General features: G+C 40.9%; 2 protein-coding genes across 2 annotated transcripts; one reads left to right on the forward strand and one right to left on the reverse strand.

The window, feature by feature from the left end:
* The first annotated feature begins 385 nt into the window (after nt 1-385).
* On the forward strand, nt 386-10846 carry faxca (failed axon connections homolog, metaxin like GST domain containing a). The gene is made up of 6 exons (XM_041804706.1): nt 386-835; nt 4384-4519; nt 4680-4876; nt 5022-5239; nt 6526-6642; nt 7940-10846. The coding sequence occupies exons 1-6, from the start codon at nt 576-578 to the stop codon at nt 8242-8244; spliced, it is 1233 nt and encodes a 410-aa protein (XP_041660640.1). The 5' UTR covers nt 386-575; the 3' UTR covers nt 8245-10846.
* A 5826-nt stretch (nt 10847-16672) lies between these two features.
* Nucleotides 16673-18606, reverse strand: pou3f2a (POU class 3 homeobox 2a). The gene has a single exon (XM_041805813.1). The coding sequence runs from the start codon at nt 18604-18606 to the stop codon at nt 17218-17220; it is 1389 nt and encodes a 462-aa protein (XP_041661747.1). The 3' UTR covers nt 16673-17217.
* Nucleotides 18607-22420: the final 3814 nt, after the last annotated feature.

Genomic DNA, 22420 nt, shown 5'->3' on the forward strand with positions numbered 1-22420 from the left:
TTACACTTTGCTTGCTTTTTTCATTAGTATAGTATGGTATAGTATAGTATAGTATAGAATAGAATAGAATACAAATGTATATTAGGCTATATTACAATATAGTACAACAGTATGTTATAGCTTGCTGTTATATGGTAAAGTGGGCTATAATGCAATAAAATTTACTATCTTATACTAGACTACATTATAATATATATTCTATTATAGCCTAGTCTACATTGTACTGTACTCTATTTTATTGTATTATAGCCTAATTTAACATTTTTATTTCACACATTGCTGTATAGGCTACAGTCCATGATCCAACTTTTATTTTGAAAACCTCATGCGGAAGCTTCGTTGTTTATTTATGTGACTTGAAAGTGACAGGAGGAGGTTACGGAGAGCCAGCTTGGAGCGGGCTGCGGAGGATGTGGACCCCGCTGCGGGGACAGGCTCCGGGCGGGACGCTTGTGTCCAGTCGGTTGTTCCCTGCCCTGTCGTCCCGCACGCGCAGCCCCCTGCACCCATGAAGCCCCCGCTGATGAAGCCCCGAGCAGCCAGAGTGAGGCGGAAAGTGGCCGGAGACAGAGAGCATGTACTGGCGCGTCGGGTTTGCCTGGACGCGGTCGTGTGTGGTTGATCTTGGCCAGAACCAGAGCTTCTCTTCCGGCCTGCTGGGCTCCGATGAGACGCTCTCGTTTTATGGGTACATCATCGCCTACCCCCTGCAGGACTACGGCGGGATCATGTCGGCTCTGGGCTCGGACTCTTGGTGGCGGAAGACGCTGTATTTGACTGGAGGGGCTCTGCTCGCTGCTGCTGCTTATCTGCTGCACGAACTGCTGGCCATCAGGTAATAACAACACTGAGGAGTATGCTGCGGAGTTCAGGCCTCCTGAGCCAGAACAAAATATTGATCTGAAAATGACACTGATCTTATTTTGATCACATTTACACCGTAAACCTCCCCGGTCTGTTGTATTTTCATTGGGGTTTGAAATTACTTAATCTTGTCAGGATGGGCGGGGTGAGAGCGGAGTCGGTAGAGAATAAGGAATCGTGAGTGGGTGGATTGTGATGTAACGGAACCCCTCACCCCTACCCCCTCCTCATAAACACAAACACATTATTTCCATTTTGATTGGCTTATCTTTTTTAGGTTAAAATGCACGTGCGAGCAAACGCAGGGGCCATGGCTTTGACATACTGTGATATCTATTAAAAACAATAAGAACAATCCAGGGTTAATGTTAGGCCTGTTTATTAGCTTCTCTCTAGTCATTTAAATGATCTTATACACTTTGACAGAGAGTCACTTTCACGTGTCTGTATTTCAAGGACGAGTCGTCATGATGCAAAGGTTCATCCTGTGTGTTAGCTACATACAACAGCTGCACACACGTTCCGGAGTTTGGTTTTAGACTAAAGCACTGCAGGTAGGAGGAAAAAAAAACTCCTACGTCAAACACACGGGGGCATTACAATAAGCAGCTATGAATGAAGGATATTAGGGTACAAACAGGCTGAATGTATAGTGTTGTGTTCAATAGTATTGATTGTTCTTCAGCTGAACGTGTTGACCTTAAGGTATCTCAGGCTGCCTACAGTCCAAGCTCATCGTTGACGGATCACAGGTCTTCCAGAGCACATTCATTTTGAAATAGAAGTCCCAAAGTAGGCATTCATTGGCCAGTTTTTGGAACATTAATATGATTATTTTTGGTAATGATAGCCATTACGGAATTTTCATAGCTGATTTTGCTGTGTGTATTTTTAAAACATGGATTTCTATGCTGTTTGTTGTGTAGTCTATATTGCATTCAAATAAGGCCTGTCGTCACGCTGTTGTTTGTGTCAAGTCTAACATTAAACTCTTGTTCCATCTCTTTTCATATGCAAGGCTTTAATTTCCGGCACCCTATCGCCCTCGTATGTAACAGTAATTCAACTAATTAGAGGTTATTGCACCAGAACCAGCCATAAGAGCGCGCAAGCGTTTCAGCACCGCAGTGACGTAGACAGCTCCCCCGCTCTGAGGCTGACGCTTGTTTTTACGTTTCAGCACTCCTCGCTGTGGACAGCTCCCTGTGGTTCTGCATTCATTGTATTTGTTTCCGTCTTTCGGGCCTGCCATTGCCCTCAACGTGGCCTTAAAAGTGTCCACGAATGCAGCATAATCTCTCACAAGGGTATGATTCATGTTTTGACATTGCAGTTTCTTGGCTTGTACAGACAGTCCGGGGCCGAGCAGTCAGGGCTAGTTTAAGCCTTGGTTTCAGGTCATTGATTCTTTCTCAGTCTTTCTTATTAGAGCCCAGGTCACCCACTGCAGTGCACTCACAAATGCTGAAATAAGAGCAAAATGAATGAAAATATGGATAAACAGCTGGCCTGGCTCTGTGAAGGCAATAAACTCCTGACGAAGTATTGTTTCACTGCACGGTTAAAGCAGTTACTCTATTTTCACATGTTGGGTTCTATATACATTTTAAAAAGCGTCATAAGGACTATTAATAAGCTCGTTATAGAGGTGCATTTAGGCTGATGTCACTAACTGATAAAGCAAGGCTAACCTAGCAGTTACTCCCCCTGTCTTTAGTGTTGTGCTAAGCTAGGCTAATATGCTGCTGGTTTTAACCCTACAATGAGCTAATGTAGATATCAATGTTGTTATTCTTCTTGTCCAAAAGATAAAAAAAATGTCTGAACGTCTGAAATGTCTAACTTCTGAGTCATCTGCAGCAGATAAAGCTCAAAATAACATTTGTTTGAAGCTAGTTTGATTAAACATGACTTTATTCAGAAACATGTTCCATTACCAGCACAGTCTAAAAAGAAATGAAAGGAGTTTTACGAATAGAGGCCAAGGCCAAAGAATATAAGTTGGTTTGGTTTGTAATTTTATCCTGGTTTAAATTTAGCCAGAACTAGAGATTAAAATTATGTAAAGAGGAGCAATCTACAGTAATCAATACCACTTATCTATTAGAATTTAAGCAAATGTAAGCAATCTAATAGCTCAGGTTTGTGTTATAATTTAAAATCCAACTTTTTTAGCTGCCCTTTTTTAAAGATCAATTTGGCTTAGGTTATTGGAAACAAATATTATAGAACTCTTTTACCCTTTTACCCAGTGACAATGGTTCATTCATTTGACACATAAAAAATAATTATTTGGACATTTTAATAAGGAAAAAATAGTTACTCCTAAGCTATGAAACAAAAAATGATCTAAAATCCAATAAAGATACATTAAATTACTACAGTTGTGCAGTGCTTATAAAACACCTGGAACATTCTACAGGTGAGTATGCTAATTAGAAACAGGGTACAGCAGCATGATTGGGTATAAAAGACACACTCTCAAAAGGCCTGGTCTTTCACATAAACAATGGTACAAGGATCTCCACCTTGTAGAACGCTGCCCTGACAACTAGTCCTACAGTTTATGAAAATTGTTGCTCTACTTACATTGACAAGGAATTTTGGATTTTCAGTATCTGATTTCATAAGAATATTAAGAGAATCTGGAGAAATATTTGTATGAAAAGGGCAAGGCCAAAAACACCATTAAATGTCTGTGGCCTTTAACACTTCAGTCAGAACTGTACTAAAAACCTGTACACAATGTGGGCGCAAGGGCTCAGAAAAATATTAGCAGTTAAAGCAGGATTCCAATGCATCTATAAGTTTAAGTTAAGGCAAAGTATCATGAAAAGTAAAAGTTATATATTGATTTTTGGGTTTGAGCTCATCTGAGATGAACTAACCTAAATTAGAAATGAGTTCACCAGGCTAAAGAGGAAAAGGACCATCTAGATTGTTCTTAATGCAAAGTTCAAAAGCTAGCCTGGGATGTGTTGGGGCGTAATAGTGCCTGTGGCATGGGTAGCTTGCACATCTATGAAGGTGCCAAATGCTGAGATGTAATGGTGAGTTATCAAGCACAAAATATGTCATGCACTACTGAGCAATAACTGGAAAAGAAGTCCACTATCAGTAATATAACAATTATTGTTTCCACTTTTCAGATGCTAAGAGTGTTGTTAGAAGAAAAAGTGATATTACACAGTGGGAAACATGCTCCTGTCCTTTTTCAGAATATGTTGCAGGCATCAAATTCAAAATGCAAGAAGATAAAAAAAAGAACAAAGTTTATGAGTTTGAACAGTATATAATTAAATATCTTGTCTTTGTGCTATATTCAAATGAATACAGGTTAAAAATAATTTGCGAATCACTGTACTGTTTTTATTCACATTTTTTGCAATATTCCAACTTAAAAAAAAACTAAGGAAAGTAAGATGCTCCCTTGAAATAAGCTCTACTAACACACATAGTTTGCTCAGTCAACTTTCTCTCTGGGTGCTCATCTGATTTGTTATTTGTTCCCCCACACAGAAAGGAGGAAGAGCTGGACTCTAAAGATGCCATCATACTCCACCAGTTCTCCAGGCCCAAAACCGGCGCCCCATCCCTGTCCCCCTTTTGCCTTAAGATGGAGACCTACCTCCGCATGGTGGACCTGCCCTACCAGGTAGAGCTGTGGTTATGAGTCTTTGATAGGGGAACAAAGATCTCCTCTGATGACAAGCTAGTTAGCAGCAATTATTTTTACTGTTGCTGTTAGTAGTTAGGGACAAACTATGTTGAACACTTCTCCATCTTAATGGTTATTCTCCCTTTCCCTCTTACAGAACTACTTTGATGGGAAGCTCTCACCACAGGGAAAGATGCCATGGATTGAGTACAACCAGGAGCAGGTGTGCGGCTCTGAATTCATCATCGACTTCCTGGAAGAGCGGCTGGGCGTGAGCCTCAACAAGAGCCTGACGCCGCAGGAAAAAGCTGTATCCCGTGCCATTACCAAAATGGTGGAGGAGCATTTCTACTGGTGAGGGGCCAGTGGAGTTCAAACTAAGCTTTATAGTTTGTGCAAAACAAAGAGAAAAATATAAAGCATTGAGAGCAGAATTATATCGACTGAAAAAGCTATTTTTATTTCATGCATTTTTAATATTTGGGTGTGTGTGTTGCAGGACGATAGCTTACTGTCAGTGGGTGGACAACTTGGAGGAGACCCAGAAGATGCTGTCGGTGAGCGGACCACTGAGTGACCTGCTCAAGTGGATTCTGAGTCACCTGACTGGTGGGATTGTAAAGAGGGAGATGTACGGTCATGGAATTGGACGCTTCTCTAAGGAGGAAGTTTACGCCCTGATGGAGAAGGATATGCGCACCTTGGCCACTCTACTTGGTAATAAAACAAACAGAAACTAAAAAAGCACTCGGAGAGCGCAGACCTCCACCAAGGCAGCTCAGTCGTATCTCCCAATAGTAAAGAATCCTTTAAAAAATTCCTGGATCTAGACAGTGAGCCGGATCACTCCCAAAATCTAATCAGTTCTTCCTAATGCCATTTCTGACGTTTCCTAAAAAATTTCATCAAAATCCGTCCGCAACTTTTGAGTTATGTTGCTAACAAACAAACTAACTAACTAACTAACCAACTAACAAACAAACCCACCCGATCACATAACCTCCTTGGTGGAGGCAATTAAAAGGTAGTGTATAATAGAGATTATAGCATATGAAAGAATGGGTATAATACAAAAAATTATGTGTGTTTTGTTCAGTGGAGGTTAAAAGCATCTTAGTTGACCTAAACAACCCAGTCATCTTAAATCTGACCAAATAAAAGCCCTCGGTATGGTCAATAAGTTTTTCCCACTGCCTGTTTGAATTAACATTGCAAATGTGATGGATTGGCCAGGTTCCATGCCTGTATAACCCATGCACTTGATATGTGAAACACTATATCTGGTGTGTCAGGTTATATTACAATGCTCTGAAAGAAATAACGAAACATTTACATTGTAGTTTGGTCAGAATATGTTTCCTTTCTGTTCCTCATTGTTACCCTGGAGAAAAACAAAGATTTTTGTTGAGAAAGTGAAACCATGCAAATGGTTTTTCAATGTGTGCCTTGAGAACTGTAAGTAGCAACATTGTGCTTGTTTAGGGGAAGCAGTGACTCCAAGAATTAACAGACCAATATTGCCCCCCTGTGGTGAGAAGTTGGCTTGCATAGTCTGGCAGTTAACTGTAGGAGATTTAAGAGACAGATCTAAGACCACACAAATGGCTGTTTGGCCATTATAAATATTGCAAAAGGTTTCACAACTATGGAGATAAACTTATCAGTTGTATCTTTTGCTCTATGATCAGATATTTTTATAGTCAGACCTTAAAATGACTTATCTTTTTCATCTTATTATGGGTTTTAAATCTTGCAAACCAATGCAACAATGTATGAGACTATTATTAGATAGCTGGTCCCTTGTTTACAGTGTTTATGCCAAGTGTAGTTAACTGCTGCTGGCCTGGATCATCCTGTCTAAACCTCTGCATGAGAGTGAAAAGTGTATCATCTACAAAGGTCAAACCTGTCCTTTAAGAGGAAAGGAATGCTGCAGAGGAAATGTGTAAGGATTTTAGTCGTGTTTGTGGTTTGACATTTCTTTTCTCTGTGTGATTTGTCAGGTGATAAGAAGTATCTCATGGGCTCTAAGCTTTCGACAGTAGACGCCGCTGTGTTCGGTCACCTGGCCCCCGCCATGTGGACTCTACCAGGAACACGGCCGGAGCAGCTCATTAAAGGTGAGTCCAGAAAAATACCAATCTGCCTAATCGTTAACCCATAGTTTAAAAGAATACACCCAGCTTTTTTATCAGATAAGGAGGACAGCTCAAGTTTTAGTATCTGAGGTTATTAGCTAAACCACAAAGACTTCTGCTGCCAGTCTAACAGAAAAGTAGAAACTTTTGTTGTGTACAGTAATAACATTTAAAATCTAAATGCAGCATGCCTAAAAGAAAACAGATGGTTGTTCTGGAAAATCTATATCTTAATAAGAGTTATCTACCAAATACCACAGAATTTAGAAAGAACCTATTTTTTATTGCATCAATAAAATTATAGATAGTTCATCAATATGAGTGTACTGCATGAAAATTAATTTTACAGTTTTGCTGATTATATTAGTTTATCCAGCATAAACATTACATGACTAAAACTTCACTAATATTTTTGAGTTTTTGCTGACTAAAACTAGACAAAAACTATAAAGGTTAAAAATGATGAAAATGTGCACCATGCTGCTGCTGCTGAAAAAGCTTCACCTCCACCTTAGCTACCTCCTTTATAGCATAAAGCCTGTTGCAACCTCAGATTCAGAATCAAGCTTCCTTTGATTATTTGCTTCTAAACTGATTTTATTGTATTCAATACACATTGTCATAAATGTATCTATACATACGAGAGTTTCTAGCCCTGCGCTCCGTGGAAAGTCAAAGCATGCTGCTTGATTAACCCAGGGAGCATCTTTTGAGTAGAGCCTTCTTCACCAAGTAAAACTGTATCCATTTTGCAAAAAAATGGTTAGATGTTCGATGAGTGTTTCTAAATGAAAGACACTTTGGTGTGTTACTGCTAGTGCAGGGGATTTAACCCCAACCTTTCAGTTTGTTTTAAACTCTATTCATTAATTCTACTGAGACAGCAAAATTTTTGCAGCTCCTGGGTCCATCACTGTACTATACCTACCATCTCATATTAAACTGTACAATACCATATCTGTATCATACTGTACTTTACCTTACAATAATTGCACTGTATCTTACAATCAATATTCCTACTGTACTGTTCTTCTCCATGGCACTCATTATGTAATATTGAGTCGTATTCTATCATATCAGATCATATAACTTTTTGGTTTAAAGGCTAAAACAAGATAAGTTTTTTTCTTGTTGCTTGAAGTTGACTTTGATCACTCTTATTAATGGTATATTTGCTAGTTTATTTTATACAAAATGACACCTCAGTTTTAGCCACGGTGTTAATTGTGTTTTGACAACAGTAGGATAAGTCCACCATTCCTTTCTCCCTCCCTGCTAGGCGAGCTCATCAACCTGGCCATGTACTGCGAGCGGATCCGCCGGCGTTTCTGGCCCGAGTGGTTTGTGGACCTGGAGGACTTCTGCTACACCGACAGCACAGATGGCAGCGACTCGCCCTCCAAACTCCCCGACCTGGGCCTCTACTCTGGCACAGACACTTTCCATGACTGTACACACACCCACACTTCACACACTCACACGCCACAGGACCCACCGTCGCCTGACAGTGACCCTACAGGCCACTCGCTGTATGACTCTGACATGGACACGGAGTGCTCAGAAATGGACCAACTCAAGTGTTGACAACACATACACGCATAGTACACACCACATTGAAATGCACATCAGAGAGGGGAGCTGCGTTTATCCTGCACACGAGCCCCTGACATCTTTGAAGATATTCTGGGGAGTATTTCTGTGTCAGTGGAGGAGAGAAGGACCTTGAGGTTCACCCGGCACACTCTAGTGGAGGAATGGCTGCAAACAGAGTGAGAAACACAGATGAAAAGGAAAAGAGTGTCAGAAGCTGAGTGAACAGATCAGGAAAGTAGGAAAGTCACAGTGAAGGCAGATAGAAAATAGAGGCAGAGTTAAACAAGAGATCAGGAGTAAATGACGCAGCTGCTGAGATACTCCTCCACGTGGTCATTTACAGTTACAACTTCCACCTGTGCTGTTGTAACCATGGCAACTACTGTATGGTCGTGTCCCCCTGTTGTCCCTCGTAGCAACCTCGCACCACCCGGCCTTGTGTGTATTGACTAATTGAACCCATAAAGCCTTTTGTTGAAATGACAGCGACACATAAGGAACTGTACAGGATTTATCCAGTGTACATATATAAATGAACCTGAATAAATAGGTAGAATATTTGATTATATATGAGTATAAATAGTATAGATAGTGTGGACATGTAGATTTATCCCATCCCTGTAAATACTGTAGGTGTTTCTCCCTTCTGTGTGTTGGACACATTGACCAAACTGTCTTGTAGGAGATCAGAAGAGGACCCTCTTATACTGTATGTATCAGTCTACACAACTGGGATATTACAGTAATGCCTGCTGCCCATATTTAAATAATGCAGTAGAATTTAATGGAAGATAATGGAGCGTTAACCTCAATCTGCTAGAATACTTTGAAGCTGGATAAAGTCTGTTTCAGACATTTATTTTGCCAAAAATACTTTCTCCCCACATTAGAGGCATATTATGGCAACATACACGCACCTGTGTTAAGTCTGTCTATAAGGACCAGAGCTTTAGGTTCAATTGGACATTTAACATGCTTTCATGCATCTAAAGCGAGTCAAACAATCATGTAGAAATAGATATGTCGCCTGAATGAAAGTGCATGGCTGGTACGTGCCAATGAAATCTCCCTTTACACTTCATGTGGATATATTTATCTACATTTCTCAGCTGGCTCATTTATTTATTTATTAAGTGTATGCTTTTTTGGTGCCTCTAGCCACGTTAAACACATAAAGATGTAGCTGATTTTTTAAAGGAGTAATTTAAAATGACTCAAAATATTGTAGTAATAAGAAGTGGTTGTTGAGCAATAACAGAACAGACACAGATTTGCTTGGGTCATTTTAATGCCCGGCCCAGGTCGCATTGTATTTGGATGATAAGGTGCAGGTTTTATGTGTTTGTCACTCAGCAAATGCACAAACCGACATATTGTGTGCCAAGACTAACATGGCTGCAAGCAAGGGGTTTACAGTGCGTCTGCTATGAGTCATCCTGTGTGCATGAATGATGACAGAGTGGTGACGTATCACACAGCTCAGCATTTTCCCCAACACAGATTCATATCAACTGTCATGATTTTAATGCCATTAAATCAGGTGGAAGAAAGGTGGTGGTTTGAGAAATAGCTGTTTAAATCAGCGATAAGGCTTCTCACCATACTGAAGGCAGCATTCATGGGAGAATTGAAAGGTTGCTTTCACAGAAAGGCTGAAAAAAATCACGAGGCAATATGTTTGCCAATATCAGTACACAGCCTGGTCAGTGCTCGCTTTTGAACTGCTGTTGTTAGTTCCCTAGCTGCTATCTTGTCAGAAAGTCAGGCAGCTAAGAGTTAGTTAGCTAGCTAGCTAGCTGACAATGTCCTTCCCTTTTCTGTGGTAAAGCAGATTAGACCCTGACAGAGGGGCTGGATCAAACTGGAAGTTGCAACAGAGCTTATGAGCTAAAGCACTGTCCATTTTTGACTAGTTGGTGAGCAATCCCCTCAAAGAAGACTTGTTGAACTTTAGTCATGCTAATATTTTACAAAGATGACCTTCACAAGCAGATATTGCTTTGAATACATATATATTGCAACAAAGTATGGCTATATTGAATGCAACTAAGCATTAATGCAGGCACTCACTAGCTTATTAACAGCTACCCCATTAGCAGATCTTCTCAAGAATGACCTACTGAATTGCGAATATTTTCCACTCTTGTTTGAGGTTATGGTGTGTGGCTATTTTTTCACAACAGCAGAATTTTATGAATAAAAATTGAAAATTTACTGAGCGGGATACATTTTGATTTAACACAGCAAAAAATAAGGAAACCCAAAGAGGGTTAGGGTTAGGCACCTGAACCCTAAAGGATCAGGGTAAGAAGGAAATGGACGAAATTAAAAATAAATCAGCACAAACTAAGGAACAACCCAACAAGGGTTAGCATGTCACTTCCTGCCCAAGGTTAAAGGTCGCCCCATTGTAGAGCCCAAAATGTCCAGCCATAGAGGTCTGCAGCCAGAATCTACTCAATAAGCTTGACTGCACTGCAAAAAAAATATATATATATGTTTGATATGTTTCCAAAACAGTGTATTTGTAACATCCCTGTCCATCAGACAGCACTGAAAAGTTTGTTAGAATTGAAGGATCCAGCTCAGTACACATGCTCATCAGAATTGGGGGGGGGGGGGGGGGTGCAATATATTATTTACAGATTTTTAAAAAATCTTTTCTAGCTGTGACAAGCCTTCAAAATTTGCTTGTCAGGTGCTCTATGTGCAGATGCTGAAAACAAGGAAGTCTTTTAAGAGTCATGTTTAGTATTGATATGTAGCAGTGTGGCTAATTGGCAACATAAAGTGGAGGACATCAGTGACTTTGGTAAAGAAGAATGACGATGTGTTATGATGGCAAAGTTTAAAATCTGGGTTCTCAGCTTCACAATATAAGTCCAGAAACCATGAAGTCAGCCTTTGATTGAGAGCCTAAACCAAACCTTAAAAAGGAGATAGTAGTAAAGCCATTATGTATGTGTGCAGAGGATTTATTTCAACAGATTTTCTAAAATATGAACTAAACTTAACTTTCTGTGTCTTAAAACCCCTCGCCTGCATGCTCTTGCCTTCTCTTATTATTTCCAGCCTTACAAACTCTGACAATGGCTGTTTACTTTAAATCAGTGCCAGCATTTTACTTATCAATCTTTTATTGATTTATTTACTGTATGCTTTTGATATTTATTTGTTTAATGTTGAATGATCTTGTATTTAAGAAACAATGGTGTTAATTATTTAGCACTTTTCTTATGTTTATATGTTTTCTTCTCTTGTGGAGAGTTCCTATCAATCAATCATTGTATTGATCTGTGTATAAGTGCAATATTGTTGATTCACTGGCTTCCATTGACACTGCATATTTTCATATTGCCAGTCATTGCAGTAATTGCATGTTTGTCATTTGGTAAATGTTTGAATATCATAAGATCAACAGCATTGTGTTGAAATGTTACAGCCCATCATCTGCTGCAAACGTTACTGTCATGAGAAAACTCGAAGTCCTCTGCAGAGCTTCGTGTCAAGTTTAAACCTTAAAGAACTTTAAGATTGAATAACAAACTTCCTGCTTGAGCTCATATCTGCATGACAAGATCAGCCATCCTGCTGATCAGCTCATGATCAGCGTTTCTGAAATTGTAAGATTCCTTACTGTCTTTGGTCATCTCCATCTGTCTCTGTGTCCCTCAGCTGTTAAAGTCAAAGATCAGGGATCTGGCCCTGTTATTTCCTCATTACGAGAATTCAGCTTGTAGACTTTAGAAGCCATATTACATTGTCTTGTGCTGTTGTGCGTGCTGAAACACTTGTGGAATCTCATCAAACTGTAAATAAGACAACCCAGGGGAAGGGGGGAGAAGAAAACCGATCAAAAAGAAATCGCTCTGTAACTTTACAAAAGATTCTTATGAATGTATCAAACCTAGAGATAAAAAGCTGTATGACAATGGATTACTCGTAATATTTCATTAAATATAGCTGTGGTATTTTCTCCTTGTTTTGTCTCACTTATTGTGCACTTTGGATTTAAATGAGCACCAAGCTAAGCAAAGGAGAATCTATTTTCTCTGTTTCAAAGCTCACATGTGGGTACAGTCTGACACATATCAATGTCGTAATCCCTCTCCCTCTGTGCTTGCTACCATATGACAATACTAAGCCCACCCTACAAAGCTGAAGAATTAGCTGCCTGCCCTTTTCTTTGTGCTGAAAGAGAGAAAAAGGAAGGCAGAGAAAGGAAAAGGCAAGTCGTGGGAGAGATGGAGAGTGTGTTTGGGTGAAAAAAAAAAAAAGGCAGCCAGAATTAGATGAATGATATTTGAAGACACAGGCTGGTTGGATTTCTGCAGCCTTTGTGCACAACAATCCCTGAGAGATTCTCTCCACACAAGACGGAGGAGACAATTCAGAGCTGACAATGACTCCAGCGAATAAAGCAGCTCTGGTGAGTCAGAGACGGTGTACAGTGTGTGTGTGTGAGGATGGTAGTCCGACACGTGCCTGTTTGCATGATGTGTGAGGCTGGATGTTGTGTGCTGGGAGGTGTGGATGTGCCTTTGTGTGTGTGAGTGTAAAAAATGAATAATGCAGAAGATGCCTGTATGAGCGTGAGGGCCGGGAGGAGGGCAGATGGTCGCCTGCTGATAGGACCGAATCCAAGCAACAGGGTCCTTCAGAGAGCTGGGTTTAGATCTGCCTTAACACTATACCAAAACCCACATATATCCCATACAAGTCACCCCTTCTCTTATCCCTCTTTTACCTAAGCAGTCACCCATACTGGCTCGAATTTCAAAATAAAGTTTTAATCTTTAAAGTGCAAATGATACTGCAAAATATTTTTTGGGACTCTGTACGATTAAAGATCATAAGAAGGCCTTCATCTTAGAAACACTGATCCCAGGGGCCTAAAAGCTGCTTAAATTTGATTTAGGATTAATATATGTTTTTGTATAGCTGTTTATTATTAGTATTTCCTGCAAATTTAACTTTAAGGTGCTATTATAAAAATCTGAAAGGCTGGAGCTGCATGTCAATTAAAACAAACTTGAAATACATGTTTCTTAGTCTGTTTGCCTCTTTGTATGGAAGCCCTTAGAGGACATGCATCCTTACATCTCTTTTCCCCACTTTTTCCTGTCATTAGTTAATTTCAGTCTTTTACTAGAGATTTCAGTATGAAATCATTGTTTATTTGTTATTCGAACACCTGAAAATTATCAAATATAAAGCTTAAAATATAGCTAAAATATTAACACCTGAGTGGGCATGTAATGAGTTTGTGATTGTGGGTAGACAAAGGGTCTATACATGATGCATATTAGTTCCAGTTAGTTTTTTTAACTGTTCTGGAGAATTTAAAGGCAGCTGACAAAAAAACGATACAGAATAATGAGCAAAAGCTTCAGTCTATGCATTTAAAATCTTTTTTTTTTTTTTTTTTTTTGGTTATCTTTTAGTTTTTAAGGCTAAAATGACATTAACTTAATGTTGATATATTACCAACATGAACTAAACTCTTTTATACAGGAAAAGCAGTTTTTTGACCAAAAAATAAACAATGACGAATACCTCATTTTCTCCAGAAACAAATTACATTTAAAAAATGCATGCAGCAGGACTGCTGAGGGTTTCCATATTTTTCCAGTCAGCTGTTATCAGATCTTTTCTATTCAGAAAAAAACCTGCAAAATGAAAGTCTTTCTTCTCTGAATATGCAAATTATAAATATTTCAATTACAAATATGTAAAAATACTTAAATCAAACTCAAAGCTGGTGTATTTACACCATAGATTAAAACTCCCCAGTTTTTTTGAGTGAAGTCCAGACATAAAAAAGCAGACATTTATCCTAAATCATTACTTAGATACAAGAGTGTTAAGAATAAAATGTTGAATAAGAAGTAAGGATGTCAAGATGAATCGCATTACTCACGATTAACTAAAATCCACTATTAATGCACTATATTTTTTTAGCACAATTAATCACATGGTTGATTGTCTCTGTAAACACACTTTCCTGCAGCCACAGTGATGTATAATAAGTCCACCACTGCTACTAAATGTCTCAGTTTAGTTTAAAAACACCGTGCTGCTCAGTCAAAAGTCACCTTGTGTTATCAGATTAAACTTTTTATTGCCCCCTAAATTCCTTTTCAGTCCATAGCAAGTTCCTTTTCTGCAGTTAAGTTTATATTAGAGGCTTCCCTCTACCTATAAAAGCGGGCCTGTATCAAAACAGCAGTTACCTTAGTATTAGACAGTAGAGAAATCCTGAATGACACATTAACTTTATATGCAGAATAGTGGAGCTTTTACATGCGATATAAAGGGTACGATTAAGTACAGTAATCTTCAAATTAATTGCAATTAATTCTAATCTTTTGATAGCACCAATAGGAAGATTGACATAATGAAGAAGAAAGGCCCTCCATTCAACCCAAGTCTGTCTTAGTTCTGCTAACAGCCACAAGGGGGCACCAGCTGACAGCTTCTGCTTTTGCCACTAACCAGTAAGACAAGAATCTCTGAAAAATATGACACATGACGTGAAAAATACATACAGGAGTGGTGAAAATGTGATTTTTTTCTATTGGGTAAAATTGTACAAAAAAAAGTAACAAAAAAATATAGATTTTAAAAAGGAGAAGGGAAAAATTGTAACTTTATATTATGCTGCTGTTACCCAATAGGGGAAAAAAGTCCTTGTAATATTTTACTATTTTTTTCTAGTTGCATTCGTACAAGACAACTGAACATTTTTCCAAGCTCTGAAAACGCTCAATACTGCACGTTAGTAATTATCTTGAGACCTTTAATGATGACAGCAGGCCTGATCGAAACACAACATAATATTAATTCTCATTTAAACTGCATCATGCTCTGCTCTGTAGATAAGGAAACACCTTCCTGTTGTACGCAGTTTACTGCCGCAGAATTGCTTTTGATAAGTTAAATCACGTCTCTTAATTTTGTCAATTAGTTTCCGTATTTATCCGGATGTAAATATTAATCAAGGCCGAGCAGAGTGTTCATTTCCAGGCCCGTGAGTCTATCTCGACACATCAGTGGCTGAAAACACTTCAGACAAACAGCTGAAGGACAATCTGAAAGCAGCGACACGGATTGATCAGCATCAACATTAGAACGCGACTGGAGGCCGCGTGCACACAGAAAGCACACCTTGTTGTTGGAGTTATTACGCTGAGTGCAATAAACGTGCAGAGACTGCGGAAGTGTACAAAACAAATACGATTTAATGACAAAAAGCATATAGAAATTGTGCAATCGTTGATCTTTTTTCTTTTTTTTTTATCTTCGTTGGTTCACAGATTTCAGGTCAATGCGATTTTATTTTGGTTTTGTTGATTTTTTTTAAACTCAAAAACTTAAATTCAGCTGAAGGATTGTGTGGCGTGATCAGAATTACAACACAGGAAATGCTGGGCCTTATTTAATTTATTACGTAATACATCTATAAATCAGGAAAATGAGCATAAAATAGTTTAAGAATATCGTTATTCTTCTGTTTAATACTTTTTTTTATTTAAATAATTAAAATCGTAATTTATTATATTTTTTTTTCAACGTTATTTTTACATTCACTGAGTCTTTAAAATGCAAAATAGCCAAAACAAATCCCAAAAGGACCGATTTTCTTTTCCGTCATCCACATCCTTCAGTTGAACACAAGTTTCTGAATTTCTTATTTTCTTTCAATCACAGTCAGAGAATTAATCTCCAACTACTTCCCCCAAAACCTCCTCCATCAGACCAGGTTATTAATCACAGGGTTTGAATGGCACAACAACACGTGTCTGTGTTTGTGCTTTGGCACAGACTGACAGAGAAAACGGAACAAACAAACAAACAAACAAGGCCATACAAAAACGATTGGAGATACATCCCACAGAAAGTCTCTTCAGTCAATGAATGAGTCACACAGCAGTAGTAGTAAGAGTAGAGCCATCATTGCGGCTATACAGCTGGTATAGCAGGAAATATATTCACTTTGTTTTCTTCTTAGAAAGGAAGGCAAGATGGGCTGGATGCTTTTCCAGCCTCGGACAGTCTCGGTCTTTCTCGTCACAGCATTTTGGAAAAAGTAGAGAAATAACAAACAGCAAAAACACACAGACTGTAAACAGGCGCACGGAGAGATCTGGACAGAAAGAAAGCGTTAAAGTCATCATTATTATTATTATTATTATTATTATTATCATAAATATATTTTTTAAATTATTATGATTATCATTATTATCAAACTAAGAAAAAAACGTATTTATTTTTGATATGTTAATTTCAAAGTAAGTGTAAAATTTTATTTTTAGTACATTTTGGCTGAAGCTCACGCCTTAATCTATACGATAAAAAATTTAAATAACCTACAATAATAATAATAATAATAATAATAATAATAATAATAGCTGGTATTTTAAGGTGGTACAGCAGGTGTCTGCCATTTCAGCCTCTCGTGCCACGCGCTGAGCAGAACCCCTGTTGCTTTTGTTATGATGGAAAGATGGCGTTTATTTACCCACTCTCACTGCGACTTCTCCTCGAGCCACGAGCTCGTTTTTCTATATTTCCCCCTCCAGAGGACACCTCGTGCCCCAGTCTTCCCCTGCTAATGCCTTTCTTTAATGGCGCGTTAAATAATGACGCCGTGGGAGAACGTGGAGAAAAAGCGTTCGCTAAGGTTCTTTTTTCTTTTGGTTAGCATACACTAGCCGTCTCACAGTATGCTTGGCAGTCCCGCGGCACGAACCCTCCTCACAGCCCACTACTCTGCGTGTTTTAGTGCTGGAGTGCCACTGTAGATCCCCGCTGTGTGTATGCGTGTTTGTCCCACTGAGTATTTGTGAGTGGGTCCAACATTTAGCCTGGCTGAGGTCCAGTTCAGCACGGTCCAGCACGGACAATCAAACAAATAAGGAGGCATGAATCCTCCTGTGTAAGGGTCCGTGTTCTGTGAGGGGGTCACTGCACTGGAGTTTGTCCTCCGTGGTGAGGAGGGGTGTCCCCGTACATGTCCTCTCCTCCTGCTATCTGTCCTCCCGCAGGTGTCATCCTCTTCTCCTTCTGCCTCCTGTTACAAAACCAAACCCGCACCACCTCCTTCTCCAGCTGCAGGCTGTCCGCCAGGGAGTTGATCTCCGCAGCTCCAGGTTTTGGACATTTGAGAAAATGGCTCTCCAGAGCCCCTTTCACGCCCACCTCGATGGAGGTCCTCTTTTTCCTTTTCCTGCCCTGTGCCGCGATTTTATCCAGGCTCGTGGGGCTCCCCGAGGTGGAGTCCGCCTCCTCCAGCCACTTGTTCAACAAGGGCTTGAGTTTACACATGTTCTTGAAGCTCAGCTGCAGCGCCTCGAACCTGCAAATGGTGGTCTGAGAAAACACGTTTCCATACAGCGTCCCCAGAGCCAGACCCACGTCCGCCTGTGTGAAGCCCAGCTTGATGCGGCGCTGCTTGAACTGCTTGGCAAACTGCTCCAACTCATCAGAGGTCGGTGTGTCCTCGTCTGACTGGTCCTGGTGGCCCCCGTGCTGGTGATGATGTGACAGAGACTGCTGGTGGGCCCCGGGGCCGCCTCCGTGCTCACTGAGGTGCGGGCTGTGGCTGTGGTGGTCCTCGTCCCGCAGGGGGTGATGGTGCATCCCCCCTTGCTCTCCCCCCGGCATCAGACTGAAACCGGACTGGGAATAGACCAGACTCTGGCCCTCAGAAGTCGCCATACCGGGGATGTGCGTGGTGGCTGTGCTGGTTCGCCATGCTCTGGCGTCGTGATGCGCCTGCTGGTGCGCGAGGTGAGGGTGTCGCTGTTGCTGCTGCTGCTGCTGCTGCTGCAGACTGCTGGAGTTCTGCAGCTCCTCTCGGTCACTGTCGTGCAGCACGGGCTTCACGTCCTGCTCTCCGAGGGGACTAGATGGCCAGGGCGCCCCGCCGTCACCGTGAGACAGTGCCGTTATCCACTGGTGCGCGTGGCTGAGAGGATGTCCGCCGCCCGGTAACGAGCTGTAGTCGTTCTGGAGCAGGCTGTGCGCGTCCCTGTACGCTGCCGCCTGCTGCATGCTCCCGGACTCGGAGTGCGGCGGCGGCGCGCTGCTGGGGGTGCTGAGGACGCTGTAGTGGTTGGACGTTGCGGTCGCCATAACTCTCGCAGCCAGAGTGATAGCTGGAGTTAAAAGGAGGCTGCCTTTGACAGGAACTCTTTTGCGCCACGGGGCAGCGAGGCGTCTCTCTCCAGCATCTCCCGGGCGCTGTGCCAAGGGGACGCAGAGGCGCGCACCTGTGGTCCGCCTCGCTCCGCTCTTTATTGGCCAAGAACGGTTGACAGATGTGGTTACCCCTGACAGCACCCCGCTCATTGGTCACGGGAGATTGTACAGAAACCCCAATCACTCTGCCCAACAATACTAGCAGTCCTGCAGCATGTAGAGTACAAAGTGGAGCGAGAAGCCGGGCAGAGGAGAGTAAACAGAAAAGAGTAAACGAGCTAAGCTGGAGGGAGAAGAAAAAACATTCTTTATGCTGAAAGTACTTTTTAAACACTGATGTGGGTTAGTGGGTCACGTTTTGAGCTTGTGCGTAAAAACGATGCGTAAAAGTCGAACAGGACGAACCGAAATTGCACATTTTACTGCTGTTTGGCCACATTTAAGAGTTTCAAAATAAAACTTTTAGTCCAAACAGCAAACAGCTCTCTCTTCACGTATATTCTAAGTGGAATATTTGGTGTGTTTTGCGGCATTAAACAGCAGGGATCATGAGGAGAAACTTCCAGCTGCCTCTCTGCCCTCAGGACGCTGTCCAGAGAGAGGGGCCGCGTGCTTCCAGGGCCTCTGCCCCGTTGCCATGGCGAGCGCGGTGAATGGAACAACGCCCACGTCACAGCTGCAATTCGCTCCTTCTTTTCGTTCCGTTCCAAAGGGCTCATTGGGGCCGCGCGCTCTGCCGTCGGGACAAATAATGGGGGGCGCGCGGAGAGGGCAGCTCGGGGCCAAAGAGAGGAGGCTGCAAGAATAGATCCCTCGGCCCGCTCTGCCCCCTCACACCTGCCTGTTGGGTAAACTTTGGGATGGATGCACGCACACACACTAGCACGCGGGGCTGGCTTTCCCAAAGCTTCCATCCAAAATATTTTGATGAGGGGAAAGTGTCTCTACCCTCCAATGCACAAAAACAGAGATGGCTAACAAGGGTTTTCAATTTTTCCACAACAATCACTGCACAAATAGCTAGCTGTTTCATGCAGCATAGAAAAATATGAACATATTTACAGGTTTAAAATTCAGTTCAATATTTGCATTTTTCTACTTTATACAACCATTAAAGAACATTTTACAGCCAGAGTAGTCCGCATTTTAAACCTCTCATTTCTTTTAACTGTTACATTTACTTCTTAAGATATTTTTTGGTGCATACAAAAGTATACACAAATATATATGTAGCTATACAAATGCCACATGATTACAGTAACTGGAACAACTAGGCAGTTACTGGTTTTTTAGCTACCAAAAAAGGCAAGCAAATTCCTGCACACAAACTTGCACGCATACATTTTTGTGTGTTTTGATGGATTTTTCCTCCCATCTTGTAAAACACACCTATTTTCTAAAGCTTAAAGGTGCAGTATGTGAAAGTAGGAAGATCAGATTCTAGATTGTGATGCTCATTTCTCTGAAACTGTGCACCAGTGGATTTTAAAAAATGTGTGTGTTATTTTGCCCCTTCTGTGGTACCATAGAAACATGAAAAATGTAAAATCCAACACTGTGGTGTCCATGAAGGGGACCCTCCCCACGTACGAATAAAAGGCTTATTCTGGGTTAATTAAAAATGAATAAATAAAAATAGTATTCAGGTGATGGAACACAAATCTAGATGGATCTAAACACAGTATAACTGTTGTGTTTCATTACACTTTACCTTTAAAGGTACAGTCTAGGTTCAGTCAGATTCTAGACTGCAATGCCGAAGTCTGGTGATAACCATGGCAACCAGTAGAATTTCAAAAAATTAAATAGGCTATTACATTTCACTTAATTTGGTCCGTTCTGTTGCTGTAAAATCATGGCAGAGCAAATTGGCAGAATCTGTGAGGGGGGACCCTCCGTATGTATAGATAAAAAGCTCATTTCTACACTGTAAAACTTATCAGTTGAAGGTTGTTTAAAAAAATAAGTTGTTTTGATTTAAAAATCAAAAATAGCTATTTCAGCTTTATTTTTCTGAGTTGTGGTTTTTTCATTGTTTCCAGAATGCCTTTGGGCATTTTTAGTTGGACTGAGAAATATTTTTTTAATATTATTATGTTAAAGGGGCTCAGCTAGCCTCCTCAAGATTCCCGTCGCTAGACGCTAGGAAGTCTGACTAAACTGTGACAATGATTGCCTTCACGTTGGTAAATCAGTCAAACTGTGGTAAAAATCACCTTTTTTTCAAAAGTAGGGAATTGTATTCAATCTATGTAGAAATTTTCTGATGATAACTGAGGCATAGAGATCAGTTCAGAGCTGTTAAGTACACAATTGTCTCCATCTCTTCTCATCCCTAATGGCTGTCCCCCACAACCTGACCCCAAACAGACATTCTGGATCACATGATTGCAAACAACCAATTGCAACACTGCCCGATACAACTGTTTATTTAAAAATGGTTTGGTTGTCTCTCTGCACTATTTCAAGGAAAATGGCATTGTAGTTTGGTGGTTAAAATTCATCAAAGCACAAATTCTGCTTCATTTGCTGGTCCTATCTTTACATGATATTTAAATTTACTAATCCTTCTTCTGTTGAGCCCCACTGAAAAACCGTTTTCAGCCCTTGGGGGGTCCCTGGACCTACTTTGGTAACTGGTGGTATTTGGGAGATGAGATTTATTGGTGCAAAGTGGGATATAAAGTTAAAGGACTGCCAAGGGCAAAACTGTTCACCTTCATAAAGACAACATAAGAGTGAAAACATATACTGATGTTTTCTTGCTGATTTAAAGAGATACAGATGCTTTCAAAGACAGTAACATTTGTCATATATACAATTCCACACAGAAAGTGATAGGTTAATTGATAAATACTGTGAATCTAATCATGTTTCCACATAAACTGACACACATTGAATTATAAGGATCCAGAGAACACCAGATTATGATTAGGGTGTAATTCTAAGAATTACCAAATGTGTCGCCAGGGGCTCTGACAGGCCGTGTGTCGAGACGGGCAAAACATATTACCCTAATCGACTAATATGCAAACTACTGGCCGCCCAATTACAGGACTTAATAACGCATAAACGATGCGAGTCCTGCTCTTACAAGACGAAGAGGTCGCTGTTAATTCAGTCACACGGTTTGGTTTGCTGTCAACACATGTGGCGGCTCAACACACGTACTGTCTGTGATTCCTTGTCCCTAGCTCTGCATTCGACAGTGAGAGTTAATGATGGAGAATCTGAGCGTTAAATTAACAGTAATTATATGGCCCCGGTGCTGTAAAGATTCAATTTCTTCACGAGTCTAATGGGCCTAAGTGTCCCTATGCGCAGGGCGAACGCTCTATGAGATATTTATGATTGAAACACGTGTTCAGAAGAGACAAACATCAGATACACCTACAAAATTAAAACATCAGCTTTTTATGTCTAAATTTGGAGACTGATTTTCCACTTGTGAGCTCCAAACGTGAAAATCCATTCCCCTCCCTCTTGTGTAAATAGTTACACCCTCAAAAAGAGTGGTTCAAGTGCAGGCAAAGCCATTTATATATGAGTGAATGTTTGCAAGCCAACCAGTATTCTGGCTGCTTTCACTTTCTCCTGGCCAGCATGTGACCGGCCCATGTGCCTCCCCCTGTGGGAACTCCCGTGCAGGGGTAACTGGGGCAGGGGGCTTCTTTATGCTGCCGGACACAGGGAGATAATGGCCATTCCTCCACAGCTGGCCCACACAATCAAAGGCAGAGGGGGCTCGAAGGATTCCAGCTTTAACCAGGCCATTGTCTGGGCTAATTACATCTGAATGCGAGACCCCAAGAACCCACCTCCCCCCTGAGCCAAACCTGCACAGAATACCCCAAACAACCCTTCAGGGTGGAGGGAGAGTGCACATACAGAGTAATATATAAACCCAGCACTCCTTTATTAGCCCTAAATGTAAGCACACACAAGCAAACACACACTCTCTGGA

This window comes from Cheilinus undulatus, linkage group 14 (genome assembly GCF_018320785.1).
Source record: "Cheilinus undulatus linkage group 14, ASM1832078v1, whole genome shotgun sequence".
Taxonomy (NCBI): domain Eukaryota; kingdom Metazoa; phylum Chordata; class Actinopteri; order Labriformes; family Labridae; genus Cheilinus; species Cheilinus undulatus.